This window comes from Cataglyphis hispanica, chromosome 13 (genome assembly GCF_021464435.1).
Source record: "Cataglyphis hispanica isolate Lineage 1 chromosome 13, ULB_Chis1_1.0, whole genome shotgun sequence".
NCBI classification, from domain to species: Eukaryota; Metazoa; Arthropoda; class Insecta; order Hymenoptera; family Formicidae; genus Cataglyphis; species Cataglyphis hispanica.
In genome coordinates, this window is record NC_065966.1 from 170,787 (window position 1) to 188,856 (window position 18,070).

At 37.3% G+C, this 18,070-nt stretch overlaps 1 protein-coding gene across 6 annotated transcripts in view; it reads left to right on the plus strand.

The window, feature by feature from the left end:
- LOC126854137 (neuroligin-1-like) overlaps positions 1-18,070 on the plus strand; it is a 175,324-nt gene that overhangs the window by 134,160 nt on the left and 23,094 nt on the right. For all 6 annotated transcript variants that reach the window (XM_050600549.1, XM_050600544.1, XM_050600545.1 and 3 more), the window contains 2 exons: positions 4,718-5,354; positions 14,972-15,269. In XM_050600549.1, the coding sequence (XP_050456506.1) occupies positions 5,130-5,354; positions 14,972-15,269 (523 nt within the window). In that variant the 5' untranslated portion in view covers positions 4,718-5,129. The remainder of the gene's footprint in view (positions 1-4,717; positions 5,355-14,971; positions 15,270-18,070) is intronic.

Sequence of the window (18,070 nt, forward strand, 5' to 3'; positions counted from 1 at the left end):
ATTCTCTCGGTACCACAACAACGTCTAAACAATATTTTCTCTTTCGGAGAAACTAACAGCACTTTCCGACCGTGAATTAATCATGAGCTTGAAAATCATTCGTCGCGCATGGCTTATGCATCCGGCGTCGACGGGGAGAAGAATATTTACCGTAGTGCACGATCGGGCCGCACTGAATCCGTGTACTGTTTGCGGCAAATTCCACGAGAGATTCCATTGTAATTGAACGAGGCAGCCTCGATTATAAAGTCAAATCATCGGCAGGTGGAGAGAACTTTCTTCGCGAACGAATGCCGCCTCAAGTCATCATCCTTCTCTCTTTTTCGCTCGTTTCTTACAAACGCTGGATATTCGAATTTGAAGTATGAAGAATGATGGTATCTTGGGACTCTACTCACGTACAATCCGCGAAACATCTCAAAGAGATAATTTCGAAGAATTTAGAAAGTCCTCGAGTGCGCGTAATTTACTGGCGTTGTTAAAGAGCAGAAAACTCAACAGGGATCTTGAAAAATAAAACTGTCTCCAGAATGGTAAACGTTGTCGACTTTAATTTATCGTAATGGCTGTAATAATACATAAATAGTGTACAATAACGAGAATTTAATTCGAAATATATATACTTTGAAATTAAACTTTTTGAGGAATGTTTCGCAATACACATAAGATGTTATATAAAAATTCCGATAATATTTACATGAGTGACATAATAATAAATTATACTCTATTACAGCGATTTAAAATGAATATTAATGGATATTAATTATTTTTGATATATCGAGGCGGACACATGCATAAGCGCGTAAATGACGAATAATGTTTGTAGGATTTTAAAATGGCCAGATTAGCTGACTTGAAAAATGACGAGGCTATGAACCGGCGGGAAACCGTTGCGATACTGAACGCGGAAGTTCGTCGATATCAATTTGTTTCGTTTGATTTTGGCGGATGAAAGGACGTCAGAAGCCGAAGATAAAGTGGTGCGGTACAAGCGGCCGCCTTATACGCTCGCATAGTTATATTACTGCACGTCTGTTTCCAGAATCGCGCGGAAATCCTTCGGGAACCCCGTGAACGCTACATTGGGAGGCGAAAGTTAGAGCTGCCTGGGGGATTGGTACGACCGATAATTGGGGCTTGAATTAAATTAGTCCCGGTTCTCCGTTCCACCGAATGACTGAAAGTGTCACGCGCGCGTTGCTCGCGCGATAACCGAATTGATCCCACGTTGGCCGATCTAATCGCGATTATCGATCACCGCTCTTACAAGAGCCGAGATTTCATTAGGATCGATATCGCTCTATATCGGGTTAAATCGTTAGGCAAGATGCATAATGGATTCGGCAAACGTGAGTCCGATAACGATTGAATTCCCCTTTGAACTTGCCTCTCTCATTGCGGGCGCGAAGCCCTCGGTATAATCGCGATAATAAATTCTGGCGCGAGATGGATTTTCATTCGGGCACACGAGAGAACAAACGTAAATTGCGGTGAAGTCATAATGAAGAGCAGCGAAAACCGTCGTGGCGCATCGATTTGCGAAAAATAAAACCGGAACAAGGGACTCTATCTATTCCCACATTGGAAACTTTTGAATATCAGAGTTGTAATTTATCGTAAAAAGTTATTCCCTGCCGACTGCCATGCCGTATCGTCGGCAATTTTTCATTCCGACGAAAACATTGTTGTCGATGTCCACCGCGGAGAATGCGAAATATGACGCAATCGCCAAAAGACACCATATATTTTTCGTCCCGCTCGTTGCTATCCATTTACGTTAAATAAATCATATTACGTAATAACGTGCCGAGTTATAACGTACGGCGACGTACGGAAACGCATCTGCGCCGAGTAAATTGGATTTACTTAAAAGTTTAATAATACAAGCTATAATATATGCGCGCGTGCTGTGTAGAAAGTTACAGCGGAAATCCATTAAAAAACCGATGATGAAATTTAACGAAATAATTTAAAAAATAATAATAATCTTAATATTCGTCTGAGAAATTACTGCTCGAGAATATTTGAATGCGATGAGGAAAAGCAGAGAAAGAATAAGAAAAAGCAATTTTAAAGCAAGACCAATCTTTTTGCGATAAAATAAGTTTAAAAAATAAAAATTTAATTTGTACCTAATAATCTCATACACTATTGGAAAGTTTTGCTTAAATTAAACATATATCGAATATCTCAAACAAATTTTTATATTAATTTTATATAATATGGATATATTAAATGATGACACTAACATTATGTTAATATTTCACAAAATCAATGCAAACTTTATAGTAATTTGAAATAAATTTTGTGTAAAATCTATATATTTTTAATGTGATAAAATTAACTTGGAAAAATGTTATTGAAGGTCTAGACACTCTCACTCCTATTGTAGAATAAAATCAACATTCTTTTCTGTAAATTTTAACATAAATCCTGTCACTAATAATACGGAAATATATTTATCGTGTAAAAATATGTGCACATTGTATTATTTTCACATCTTTCTCAGTTGTTTTAATAATTTAATATTTTAATTCAATTTTACACAACAACAGTATATTAAATTAATACATAAATGTGTCAAATATTTAACATAAAAATTTTAACCCTCATATTTTTTAACAAGAAAACAAATTTTCAATTGAGCGCGCACAATCCGCTTTCTAATTAGTTTCCCGTCAGCTTTGAATTTACGACAGCGAACGAAAAGAAAACTGTCGACTGACGAGATTTGAGCGAACAGCGCACATCACCGTCATCGGGGGATAATGTAATCGCGATTAAAAATTTAAATCGGCCATTGGCGGCGATAGCGTTAACGGACCGGAAAGTTTAGCACCGCGATCCGTCGCCGCTAAAACCCTAAAGCGGAAACGTAGAGCGAAGAAAAGGAGGATGGGGGAGGATGGGGCTGTATGGGAAACGAGAGGATTCAAAATCAGAAGGAGATGGTTGATCGGCGAGATGTCCTGCGGTGAGATAAGTTTCTCAGTGCAATCAGTGCCACGTTAGCTCTGTTCTCCCGCAATCCTTCGTATATCTCGTTCATCCTCGCTCTTCGGCTCTTCGTTCAACCACCTCATCGTATCCAGCACTCTTGTCTTTCTTCTTTCACGCCTTCGACAATGCAGGACTTGAGATAATACAGTACAATATACAGTTTATTTACGTGTGAGACTCAACCCCGATTGAGACTTAACATCTTTGTCAAAACCGATATAATTCTGAATGAAAATAATTTTTCGAAAACACAACAATTAATATAATTATCTTAGGGACTTTTTTTTATATATGTTTACTTTTTGTACACTCTAGGCGTTTATTAAATTCTATCAAATACATTTGCATGATTACGAGACAGAATAAAGATAATTCGAAGGATTCACTAGACTTTAATATGCATCTAATAATTCTCTAAATTAGAAATAATTTAGAATTTGAAATGTAAGGATAAATTCGGATTTAATTATAGACGCGATTTCGACAACGGCAAATTCGATTTATTTAATGGCCAAGCGTTGCGTCGATCGTGCGGTGGGATTAATTAATAAAGTGATTGATTCGGTTAAACGCATTAATCGCACATTCGCGCGCGCGATCGAACCAGCGAGTTTCATAAATTCGAAAACTGCCGATCGATCGGATCGCGTCCGTTCATCAGCGCATAGCGCCGAGCGGATTCACCGCAAAACCGGACGCGGTATCAAATGGATCAACGATTAAAAAAAAAGAAGAAAAAAAAATTGACGAACGGCGCAGCAATCCCATCGGCGTTAGCGCGATTCGTTCGCATTGATAGACCTATTGTTGTAATTATAAGCGTGAACAAAAGCCCGTTCTCGTGCGGGCGATGGCTTTGGCTGAAAAGGTAGATTTTATCGCGCAACGCATTTCCGGATAATTGCGATAACGAAATTTTCATGCTCGTGCATAAAAATGCCGATATTCACGACAAGTAAATCTAATTTACAATTTAAAGATTACTAAAGCTCGCTTGCGAATCACAAATTTTTTTAAATCGCAAGCTGAAAGCTAGACAGGATAATGTCAGTTTCAAGTTTCAATCTCTGAATTGAGATTTATACTTAGTACAGAATCAAGACAAATTGACTTTGAAAAATTTATAGAGAGCTATTTATATTTCAGTTTTTATTTGAGTTTATTTGAAGTTTATATGAGTTTAGTTTAAAAAGAGAGCTTATTAGAGATCAGTTTAGTTTATTTAACTTTATTCTATTTAATTATATTGTATCTTATATTTCTTATTTATGTTATTATTTTCTTATTTATGTTATAGTGTGAAATTTAGATTTATTTATTTATTTATCAATTAAATATATATTCATTTATGGATTATATATTAAATGGAATAATATAGAATAGACATTACAAAATACACTAATACAAAAACAAATTATAAATGTAAAATTGGAAGTCATTTCGAAGCGGTAAGGATTAAGAATAAATAAATAATAATAATACTTGAAAAAATTTATTCCGTGTATAATTTCAAAGAAAATAATTAATTTTTTCGTTGAAACTGACATCTCCTACGTCTAGCTCTTATTAAACTCGCAAAGTTGAAAAAAAAAGAATTGTAATTCTAATTTATTTTTCTCGTTTCTTTGACGAACGCGCAAAAATTTCTTATTACCGAAACTGAACTGGTAGAGATCTTGCGGATGTTTTGCTGTATCGAATTCTCGCTTGTTTGCAGAGACGTTCCAAGCCTGCTGCAGTAATGGAGGCCCAGCCGTTTCCCAACTTTCTTATTCAAGATGTTTTGAGAGTAATTTAACTTGGACTTGGGTCGAAGAGTGCCAGTTGCAGCGTGCCGGAAGGAAGGGGTGGACGACGTCGTCGGGGGGAGAGTTGCGGGATAAAACGCGCGAAAGGAGAGAGTGTGACTACCCCGTGATGCGAGATCTCGGCGGGGCAAAGTTCACGTGCCATTCGTCGCAAACGAATTAAACGATCTTTCTCTCGGAAAATTGCCCTCATCCCTGGGGCCAGACACATCCGACCGGTTGGCCCGGCTGGCCCGGCTGCCTTGTCCGATACCGACGACCAAGGTCGCCGTACGGTTATGCTAGTGGCGTCGCTCCAGGTGGCCGCCAGCAAATGCTGTCATGCCGCTGCCATGCCAGCCGGCGGCCCGCATCTGGCCGCTGGTCGCAACTCAGTGGACTCAGATCAGACTACGGAGCCGCTACTATCCTCGCGTAGGACTCGCCCTGCTGCTCGTCCTGTTGATCCTGACCGGTGGCGGTCGCGCGGCTTCCTCTCAACCTGTGACTCGCTACGCCTCGCGCATCGTCGAGACGAAGAGCGGACAGATACGTGGAATACTTCAGGTATGCGTTATCGATTCTTCTTGCCAGAGAGAGGTACTCTGGAGTCGGGAGGGGATGACGAAGAGGAGCAGGAAGAGAAGGAGGAGAATGACGATAGGGTGTGGGGCAGGAGGGGGAGGGAGGGAGGGTGTATCGAGCGATGAACTACCCCGGCAGGATTTGGGTATTCTGCTCCAGGTGAAACGGACACGTAGTAGAGTCCGCTCGGACACGGGGATTCGGCCCGTTGTAAATGGCGAATCGTGATTCGCGGTACATCGCTGTTTCCGCGCGGCGAAAGGAGAGATTTATTGCCGGATTGACCCTGCGGGAAAGTGGGGAATTTTTCCTCTGTTGGACATCGCTCGCAGAGAAGCATGCATCATCGATTATTCCTGACAACGTGTCATTCTTTTTATTATTCTAAAATTCAAATTTTTCACGTTAAGTGAAGACGTATCTTTCACGCGCGAGAAAAAAAAAGAAAGCTTTTTCATCTTTCCCTTGCGTTGAGTTTTGATGAATCGCTATAAAATAGAGTTAAATGACAGTATCTCGACGGGAATCGATCGCTATTCCTCATAGGTCAATTCTCTCTGTTTACGAAGGGTTTACAAGCGGTAGTTATATGATAGTGAAAATGATAACACGAATATTTGGATACTATGTGTACAGAATGGGATAATATCTTGGATACAAATTAATCTCTCGCTGCAATTTATGCGCGAAATGTGAATCAATTTTGGTCAAGAGTTGTATGCACATGCATTCAGTTAAATACCTTGGTAGCTACTAATTATGATAATATTAATAAAAGATTATTTATTGGCAATATATTTCAATTATATTAATATTAATTTTGATTTTAATAATTTACTGGCCTATTTATACTCATCTTGTAATAATAATATATATTAATATATATATATTAATATATAACAATATATTGTCACGTTTTGAGTTTAATAAAGTTTGGTCTATTTTTGGGTTAAGTCATTCAAGTAATATATCCGGAATTTTAACTTTAATATTGTGCGTTTATTTTAAATTATTAAATTACTCTGTACCGAATAATTCGTGGATTTTATAAAATTTTCGACAAAGATCGATTTTTTGATTAACTTATAATTTGATTTCGAATTTTATTGGCTTTAAATTACCATAAGTTGTTTGTTCCAAATTTATTTTATTTTTTATTGTGAAGCTTTAATTTTAATTTTTATTACTTAAATAATACTTTTGTTTTTAAAAATATTTGGTTATATTAAATATATTATTACTTGCACGCAATGGAAACTATACTTTTTAAAATTTTAAATTTTATGAAAAATATTTTTATATTTGAAAATAAAAATTATTTATTAAAATAAAGAAAACTCGTGTTTTTTAAGCAAGCAGCCAAAATTAGAAAATATTGTTTAAAGAAAGTAATTTAAAGTATAATATGGATAAAAAATCAAGTCTTTTTTTATTTGCGAATAAAAAAATATACTTTGCTTTTATTTATATATATATATATATATATATATATATATATATATATATATATATCAATAATTCTCATTTAAAATTTAAATGTTTTGAATGTCGTACACGAGTAATGCTTTCGCGTCGTGAAATTTTTAATCGTGCATAGAATTCACTTGAAACGCATTCGGCAAAGACAGAAACCATGCTTAATGCTCTCTCATTAACATCCCGAGGAACATTAGTGCGCACCGGCGCATTAAATCTTGCTACCCAATTATTTCCACGTTCTGTACTGTCTTCCCACCATCTCTTAAATTTGATCGCATCGCCATATATTCTTGTACTCTCTCTCTCTCTCTCTCTCTCTCTCTCTCTCTCTCTCTCTCTCTCTCTCTCTCTCTCTCTCTCTCTCTCTCTCCTTGTGTTTCACACTTTCTCCTCTTCTCTCTCCTTTTTTCTCATTACTTTTTCCGTCCAATCTAACTCGTCGTTCTCGGTGTGTCCGACACCTTTTCCCCCCTTTTTTTTCCTTCTCATTGCGCCCAGCAACGTACTCTTTTATTAAATGCGTTACTGTTCTCCTATCACTCTCACAAACTTTGCAGACTTTCTTCCACTCCCCAACGTCAGTTTCGCTCCACTCTCTTTTATATACCATTCCTTTAACTTATTACCGCACTTAAATCTTGCCGTCGACCCGACGACGAAACTTCCTTTTGCTTGCTAAATATCTTTGCCGATATAGCTTTTATATTGCTTTTGCGGTTTTTTTTTGTTTATTGTACTATAGCATTCTAATTAACTACAAAAACGCGTTCAGAGCAAATTTGTTAGCTTTTTCCGCGTACGTTCTCACAATTAACTATACATTTTCTCAAAAGAAAATGCGTTTCTCGTCAAGCGGTACAAATAAATTACAAATAAATGGAAACAGACAAACTCTCATTGCACAATTTGAAATTTCGCTCGGAATCAAAGCACGCAGACCTGAAATGACATAGACATAGGAGAAATGTAAACGTTTTATTTTTATATACTATGTGTGTGTAGCTGGCGCTAGGAAACTAAAAGCTATTTGATATTCCATGGCTCCAACGACAATGAAATTTCTCCAGGAGACAATCCGCTGGCAGCTCGTCTATCGCGACCAAAAGCATTCTCGCAATGCCGATCAGTCAGAACGGACAAGACCATTTTGACATTTTGACACTGCGACATTCGCGTGATGGTAGACATCAATTACGTTTAATAGATATTCATAGGGACAAGAAACGGATCGATGCATCCGATAATTTTCCTCCAGGGCCGGTACATTTAAAATACATCCGCGAGGATGTTCAAAATAAATATTCACAGTTGCGAAATCGGATTACGTGTAGAGACACTGTTAAAAAATATGCCGGTTAAAATTTTTGTATTCAACACATTTATGCGATACATGTTAAATTTAAATTTTTCAACAATGTATATACATATGTGAATCTTGCAGATTCTCGAGATTCTCTTTTGCTCCCAACGTGTCTTTTTACATCGACGATATACATACAGTCTTCTCTCGCACGAGAGGAAAGGACCTCGGAAGAGGACCCCGTATAATCCGCGAATTGAAACATCCGCGCGGATCAGACGCAGGTAGAAAGAGCGAGAAAGAGAGAGAAAGAGTCGCTTTGGCGGGAATTGCGGATCCGCAATTTACCGGCCCTTTTTTCGTCCCGGCAGTCCCCGGACGGGATGGATGGATAACGAGAAAACTTTTTCGCTCAGAACGCCTCGTCGCCTTTACATTACGTCGTAACGTGCCGCACAACTCACTCGCTTGTCGTTTTTTGTTCGCGCTCGCGCTCGGTCCATTTCGCGCGATCGAGAGCAATACGTTTTGCCGGAGGAAAAACATTGCTCTGTGAAACGCGCGGCGCGGCTACAACGAGACAACCGCTTCTCTCGTTCTTCGTTCCCCCTGTGATGTATAAGCAGAGTCGTTTTGCATATTGTTGCTCGCGTCTCAGGCGTGCCCAGACAGCACGAACACTGTGATCGCCCTTCAATATCTTGCCATCGATTATCCTTACGATCGCGCGCCCACGTCGCGCTCCAGATACACGTTCATTTATTATCGCACACGGAATATATTAACAAGAATATATGGACCGTTTGGAGAATATATTATTAATTCTCCTCTCCTCCCTTTCTTCCTTCTTACAAAACAGAGTTTACAAGATATTGAATTTTGTATATACCAAATTGCACGTCAAATTCGCGGAGATATCTGGATTAATCTGATTCATTATATTATCCTTGTCAAAATTACGCCGTCTTTTTTCGGCATTGGCGAAACGTACACTGTAAAAAATCACTGAAACTTTACACAAAGTGTCTGCAGTTTTTTTGCAGATACACTGTCTGAATTTTTAGACACACATCAATTTTCATACACGCTCTTTTGAGCCTTCATAAAAATGACTCTGATAATTAAGACTGTCTGAAATTTCTTTTAGACACCTAGATTTGAAAATTCAGACAAAAATGTGTTCAATTTTTTAGAAAATTTTTTACAATGTAATTCTTGTATGTTAAACGTATTCGGATATAATTTATTATATATGCTAACGGAAAATGGAAATGTTTCTCATTTATTTATGCAAGCTTTTCGTAAAATTGCGTTAATTGCGCTTTTATTTTGTCGTAGAGAGTGAAAGATGCGAGAAAAAATTATTTATAGGTGCGCATTTTAATACAGTTACCGCGCGGCTGTTACGAATTTTCCCCCATGTTTCGTAACTGAAGCGCATACGTTGGAGTCGCTTTACAAATTTTCCCCCACACGGCGCATAGAATAATTTACCGCGAAACTTCATTTACATGATATCCCATCGCCAGGAATTTTCTTTCCGCGTTCGTTGTCGGCCCGATTGGCATTGCAAATGCATTAATGCACGCTCTCGCCTGCGTTCGTCAATTTGCCTTTGTATCCGAAAACCTTTCTTCGTCATCGCCGGAATTTCAATCTCGGAAATATTTCCTTGTCCGAGAAGTGTCGATCCATATATTTTTTTTTTGTTTTCTTTATCGCGACACTCTGTTATAAACGTACGGGAAGAAATCGCTCTTTAAGACTCATTTTCTATAATAAATCTTTTTCTCTCCATCTCTCTTTTTCGCCCTCTTTAGATTCTAATCGGCAATTCGCTTGACTAAATGTAACTTTACGGTCATATGCGGTCGCGTCCGTACATTCCGTCTTTACATTACGCGGAGGCGACAAATCTTCTCGTCTCTCCATTTTCAGCTGCTTTCAGGGATCCGCCGGCGAAACAGCCGTTTTCCGAGACTTTGAAGCTTAATAAATTTTTTTTTTACATTTATGTGTGCCCCATAATTCATTGAGGGACACACTGTCGCCAGCAAAAGCTTCCGTACGACCGTTATTGGTTGCTCGGACCGTGTGTGCGCACGCTGACGTAAATCCTCCGTATCTTCGCCATTTTTCCGCTCGACTTCCTTTGTCGCGCGCACATAATTTATTACGCCTCTAAATTTACGTAATTTATCGTCCTGTTTAAATCATCTCTGAAATTTTTGCAACAAACGGTATAATGTTTGCCCCTCAGTCCGATATTCGGCTCATGATAAGGACTGTATAATTATTTTTCCAACGCTCATGGCTTCATTCAGTTCCGCTTGATTCAGTAAAAATTCTAACGCGTCATATATATATATATATATATATATATATATATATATAACACCAATTTGTATTAAATATACTAGCGCATTGAGCATTCTTTACGTTTTACTTTGATATTATCCCGACGCGAAAAATTTGCATTGTAATTTTCACTGCTAATTAATGCGAAACTTCTATCCGCTGCTATCACAATTAAACGCGTACGAGTGCGAATATGCGGAATCATGTTATTAATTCGCTTCGCTTTAGCGGCACGTCTGTCCTTCACTCACATTGTTGCGCTTGTAATTTATGATGTAACCAAATTTATTTTGCTTGTTATCGTCTCTATGCGCGAGATGATACCTAATGAATATTGCGCTCGTGAGAAATGTAAACAATCCCTTTAGGATAGCAATTGTCGCGGAAACGCATAAACGTATGCAAATTGTTGAATGTACAATCGCGCGTAAAATGTATAACGGAAATAATAAATCAGTAAAGCAATATGCGATATTATATATCATCTTTAAACAAGCACATAACTATAATGCATAACGCATCTATATTTAATCTATAGTTAATCCTTTGAATACGAAAGATGTATATATGCATACACTTTAAGTTTTTTTGTTTCAAAAAACGGCAAATATATATACATATGTTTTTAATTTCAATTGACATATGTCGCATTTTTTCACGTTTTGAGGGAAATGTATGCATTTTCCTTCTAAAATTTGATGTTTTTCGAAAATGGAATCAATTTTTAGTGACTTCAGAGTTCAATTGATCAAACAAATCAATCTACACGCAAAATCAATTGAAATCGAAAAAAAAACAAATGCAAAAAATATCCAAAGATACTTATTGATAAGCATTTTCCTTTTATTCAATCTAAACCTGGTAAAAAAAAGTAAACAAAAAAGATGTGTCTAGCCAGTAAGAAAAGAACAGAAAAGATCAAAGTATGAAAATCAAGGTATGAATGTATGATGTTGGTTTCTGTGTAACTGATTTCTTCAAGGAATATCATACTTTATCTCGTTTTAATTAAAACTATCTTTATTTTCGTTAAATAAATACATTTTATAAATTTTGTAAAACTTTTCGATTAAAAAAAAAAAATAATCGTCTTTAAAAGGTCAAAAACACGCGTTACCAAGATATATCGACGAGTATATACATCTAATAAAACTTTTTTTATTAGCGATGTTTCTCTCTCTCTCTCTCTCTCTCTCTCTCTCTCTCTCTCTCTTTCGTTTAGGATGCATCGCAAATGAGACGGCACATCGCGCTATCCGATAACATCCCCCCACGTGTATTCCCATCTACACGTGCGCCGGTAAATGCGGGTCATCAATTTCACTTTGTATTTGGGAGAGAGATTTCGGAATAGCTTCTCGTCTCGTTATTCCGTCGCTCGCTCCTCTCTTTTCTTATCGAAGGAGCAAAAAAGAAAACGGGCGTTTTGCACCTCTTGCCCTCGAAAACTCCTCAGCTTGTCCCGGAGATCTTTCGGGAAATCTCGGCGCATCGTTCTTGCTACTCTTAAAAGAGCAAAATATTTTTAAAGAAACGAGAGAAAAAGAGAGAGAATTGTGACACTTGTAATAGTTATATTCTTTCATTAAAACAAATAACTATAGCGCGTGTACTGGATTTTAATTTTTGTACGACTAATTTTTCGGCCAATTTAAAAAAAACTTTTTTGAAAACTTTTGCGAGATATATCTAAAGCCTATTAATTTTGACAAATGCAGTTCTCTCCGAGATAAATTTCTGCGCGATCGTGCTCACAGAGCACGGTACGAAAAAGTTTTTCCGCCTCCCGCAAATAATGAGAATTACGATCACGTCTGCGGGCGACTGATTTCGAAATAAAATTCCTTCTATTCGCAAGGAGATTATAATAATTTACTGGAGGAGGGAGGGACATCGTTGCGCAGTCTGCCCACGAATCGTTCCTATCCTCTACTTCGTCTCACCAAGCGCATCCGAAAGGAACAGACAGAGACAATAATCCGGCCATAAGTCTCATCCCATCGTGCAGATAAGATTATTGCGTGACCATTATTCGAACAGAATAGCACACTCGATTGAAACGCGAGGAGATCCGATAGAAACGTGACATAAATTGATTTTCGATGTTGATTTCTAAATTAACCCTTGGAGAGGACAGCTTACTCTTTTGACATGCGCGCGCGTATCTAATTTTTACACAATTTATAAAAAGTTTATTTAATGAAAACAAACATAGATAGTAGAAAAACATAGGAAAATTTAAAAACTCCGAATCAATGCGCATTTAAATCGATTCAATTTAAATTTTCGTCACACCTCTCGAAATTGCATCGATTCTAGTGTGGTTAAAGTATCCTCTACTAAAATAAACTGAGTCCTTGATTCACAAACAAATTATGCCAATGCAGATATATTATGCATTGCCGGAAGCATCGCGAATATAACGTATGTATTACATGCGTGTCGGCAAGTGCGAGAGAAATTTTCCGTAAATCCGTCGCGGATGGAACTGATTTCGTTTGTGAAACGATGAGAGGAGGAAGGGTAAAAGGAGGACGACCCAAGTCAAAGAGAGAAACGCGAGTCTCGCACCTACATGTAATACCATTCTCGCACGCGAATCTTTTCACGGCGTCCCTCTCGTCGAAAACACACGCGCTCATGTGTTTCCATTTTCTTGCGATCTCGCTAAACTCCTCCAACCGCGCGTACCCGTAATGGGAATTTATTTCCAACTACGTGATAGCTCTCGTCCCGGGGAATACGAAAATGAACGCCGCGATCGTAAAATAACAAGCTGAGCTATGAACCGGGGGACGGACGTGCTCATACATACAAAATTTTTGCCACTCTCTCTCTCTCTTTTTCGAATTCACGTTATTTTATAGATTTTTAGCTGTATAGACTCGCGGCGTATCGATATTTTCATCTTTATTTGTATTTTTATCCACAAAAATCAATTACGATATTACGTCAGTTGGAACAAAATTCGCAGACTCATGAAGCTAAATTAATATTTCATTCCATGTCATCGCCATCATCCCTCGGGATTTTATAGGAGGTTTTGATAAGCGCCGATTGTTATCGGCAGTCTCATGACGCGCATTTAATTTTTAATGCAATTGGAGGTGTCCAATCGAATAGCTCTCATTTTTGCCTCTATCATTCTCTCTCTCTCTCTCTCTCTCTCTCTCTCTCTGATCTCTTTAATTTTCTCTCTCATGCTCTTAACACGAATACATTTTTTTTCCAACCAAGACGCAATGCCGGTTCGTTAATAGAAATTTGTAATTTTCAGCAAGAATCGCAAAATGATCATTTCAATAAACGAACCTTTCCCAATCGCGCTGAAAGGTGCAATTAAAAAGTCGGCGCACAGCAAACAAGATTTATCGATCCTTTTGACATAATTGCTTTCAAGATGCCAAATCGCAATTTCTCGGCCATGTCGCGAGATATAATTGCCCGAGAAAAAATAATATAATATGGTCGGGTGTAAAAATACAAAAAAAATTTTGATAACATAAATTAATTTTATATAATTATATATAATAATATCCGAAATTTGGCGCGATACGATTTTATCTTTATATAATCTGATTATATATGAAAATAGATATAGTCGAACATTAAACGTATTTTTTTTTTTTTTTTTTTGAACGTGAGGATGTACAAGAGATGAAAATGATTTATTTACAAATTTTTTTAAATATAATAAATACAAGTACAATTAAACAAGCGAATTATTATAATTTATTTTTGCAATTAGATTGAATATTATTCAAGTATTTAGAGATCCTTTTTATAACTCGCATTATTTTTTTTTCTGCCATTTACTTTTTTTTACATTCTGTCTGCCTCTGCGGTTTGATTGTCGCGATGTTTCCATTAAAAAGAATCGGAGCTCGCTCTTTTAATACAACGTTTTTTAATCAGCGGCCTGTTTAAGGACGGTCATGTTTGTGTCGGCGGAATCTTTTTCCTCGCCCAAGCCAAGCACATCCTTCGAATCACTCGCGCATCGCATCTCCGACGTGTAGGAGATGAGATGGATATTGGGTGCGGGCGAGAGCTCTCGACTCTGTCTGTTACCATTACACTCGGAGATATCTGTATGCACAGAGCGGAAAGTGATATATTGCAGACAGAAACATTTTAGAAACCACTTGCGCACATAACAAAGAACGACGGAGAAAGGAAAAGAAGAGCTTATCTAAATTTATCAATTTTAAAGCTATTCTTGGACATGGAATCGATAAACCGCGATCTGATACAGTCTGAGATGTAATAAAATTGATAAATATATAGATGTTCACATGCGAAAACGTAGCCAAGTTGATAAGACTCGATGAATATCGATGAAGGTAGTTCTGAAATCAAAGCAGACGGTCTGACAGAAGAAGTTAAAGCTCATCTCCCCCCCCCCTCCCTCTTCTTCGCAGATATTAAAATCATTTTAATACTATTCTCTCTCTCGTTATAGGAATTGAACAGCCGGCACTTGGACCCCGTAGAAGTGTTTCGCGGCATACCTTACGCCGCGCCTCCGGAGAGAGAATTAAGATTCCGTGCTCCACTACCGCCGATACCTTGGAACGGTGTCAAGCTGGCGGACACTTTTGGCGCGGTGTGTCCGCAAAATTATCCGGATCTCACCAATGACACCGCCGCGCTCCTGCAAATGCCATATGGAAGATATCAACAGCTGAAAAAGATGATCGTATTCTTGACCAATCAGAGCGAGGATTGCCTCTTCCTCAACCTGTATATACCCGGAAGCGGTAAGAGATTATACTTATAATATAATTAATATATTATAATATTTAGCGTCAAGTAGAGTTATTGTCATTTTAAACGAGGCTTTATTCAGATTTACTTTCTCATAATTATTTCTCTTTTTAATAAAAGTCACATTTGGCACGATATCTTGATGATATAAAATTTTTTTAATTTTTTTTTCTTAATTAGGGCAAGGTCGCGCGATAAATTATGTCTTAAAAGGATCTATGCAAAATTACGTTTCTATTGTCGCCCAAAGTACCTCGCCAGTAACGTAAAGTTCCTCAGTTCTGACAGAGTAAAAGGGGATAATAAGTTTTAATGAAGGTCTTTATTCTTCGGGAAGATACTGAAGCCACTCTCCACAATGACTTAATGAAAATTCAACCTTTGCTACCTGCATAAATAATTTATTTTTCGCATCTTATTATCACTCATTTAAGCGACATAGTTCGCGAAGATTGCCATTTGATTATTAATTACCGGCTTAATTTTTGCTTTGAGAGAAACATTATACATTAATGTGCGTCTTTTGTTTCGAATAAAGTTTTAGAAAACGTTGTTGTAAAAAAAAAAAATAGATAGTTTTAAATACAGTAGAATGCAAAATTGTTTAAACAAGAAAAGAAATCGAGCCAATTTTTCGCTCAAATTTACATGTCCGAGGGATGTTATCGATCGAGATTAATGCAGGGCGACTAAAAAAAGAAAGAAAAAAATTTCGTGGCGAAAAATAACGTATTACTGTTGAGGCTTGCGTTGTAAAGTTTCAGCGTGGTCGGCGGTAATTTCGGCCCCCGAAATTCTGGACTACATTATCTATCGGTGCCGACAATTTATGCGTCCGTATAGTATTACGTGGCGCGCAAGTTGCTTCCTAAAGTAATTAGTCCTAAAGTAATTAGTACCTTTATGCCGGGTAGTATCAACCCTCGGGAGCAGCCGCACGCGTTACATCACACGTTCTCCGGCGCGCGATGTGAGATAAACGCGAATTATATAGGCTATGCGAATAGCAGAACACAGTGCAAAGATTATGCAAAGACAGGTAAAATCATTGATCGAATTTTTATTACAAAAGGCGATTGTAAATGAATTTAAAAAACAAGAAATATTTAAGTATATTAAAAGCGCGATTAACAATGGTCATAAAGACCGTTTGATAAGACGGTGTAATTAACAAAGATCCATTTTGCAGCGTCATATCAACTTCGTCTATTTATCAAGACGATTGTTACTAATTGCACGAGTTTTACGGATAATCAAAGTAACCACGCGTGAGATGATTGAATCGCTAACTGCGATGATTGCGAGCGTACGTAATTTGGTTGCGCGAAAGCATCCCTCTCGTAACGGTTTAGGATGATGTTTCCCGGAAGCAGGTAATCCGATGTAGCATAAATAGTGTAACAGACGGGTATTAATTAGTTGCAATGCGGCGATAAATGCAAATCCGCGAATAGTTTGTTAGTCACTTATCGAAACGATTATTAATTAAATAGGACTTATCCGAAAATCGACAATAATGACATATACGTACATAAATATTACATATTCATTTTTTTTATTCTAATTGAAGATTCAGTATTCTCTCCAAAAAAAGTCTCCTATTTTCACTTAAGAAAATTGAACTTATTTGGCTCATTTTCAGTGTTTTAAAAAAAAACACTTAAGTTTTGTCGAATTATTTGAAATCCTGTGCATTATCCAATTCGAAGTCTTTTAACTCCGTCAATTCTGCAAATTTTTTAATAAAACTTGAAAGACATTCTTCAAACATCATACTTTCAGAAAATGTAAAAAAAAACGATCAATTTTGTGATCCTTTAAAATATATTCAGCCCTAAACTTTGTTACATGAACCTTGTTAGTGAAAAGAAGATGCGTCAAAAAACTCATGAAAACTCAAACTCTCGAACAAATTTAAAAAAAAAATGTTATAACCATACAGCTTTATTAAAATTTTTGCTTTGATTTCTATTTTTATTTTGATGCTCATATACGCGATGCTCTCGGCGCGTAAAATTTTACATTCGTCGTAAAAGGCAGGTTTGAAAAAGGGTCTGCCATTTTATTCGGAACGATTTCCAAACGTATTGAGCGTTTACAACGGCTAAATTCTCGCACAGCCGAGATGCATCTCGAATGATCGCGTAAGCCTCCTTTTACGCTGGCGCGAGAGGAGATCTCGCGTGACTTTGCGCGTGAATACGAAATTCACAGCGCGAATCGATTGGATCTGCGAGCGAACAGAATCGCTTAATAAAATCGCGTCGTCTCGCATCCATTTCCGTTGGGAAGCAAAGGATTAATGCCTTTGACACGCGATGCAATGGTTTTTCGCCCGAAGCTTATCTCACCTACGTTTGACAAATCTCAATGCAGCGTGTGCATCGCGCAATTCTGAGGCGATTTTCCGACCGAAATCTCGGAGATTGGATCATTAGCAGGGATTAGTCACAATTAATCGGCAAATAAGAGGAACGACAAATTGCAGAGGAGACACTGTTATCTTGTATATATGAAGCGTACAAAAAAATATCCAAGCTTCAAATATTAATTTAAAATTAAAACATCAGTAGTTTTGACCCTCTACCTTAGAGGGTCGAAACAAATTAATTTTTTCTTACATTTTCTGAAAGTATGATGTCTGGAGAATGTCTCAAATTTTATTAAAAAAATAAATCAGAGTTATAAGACTTTGAATAGAATAATACACGGGTCCTTAAATGGATCTGTAAAACTTTAAAAGTGTTTTTCTCAAAAACATTGTTTTCAAAAATTGTTTGATTAATATCTTGAA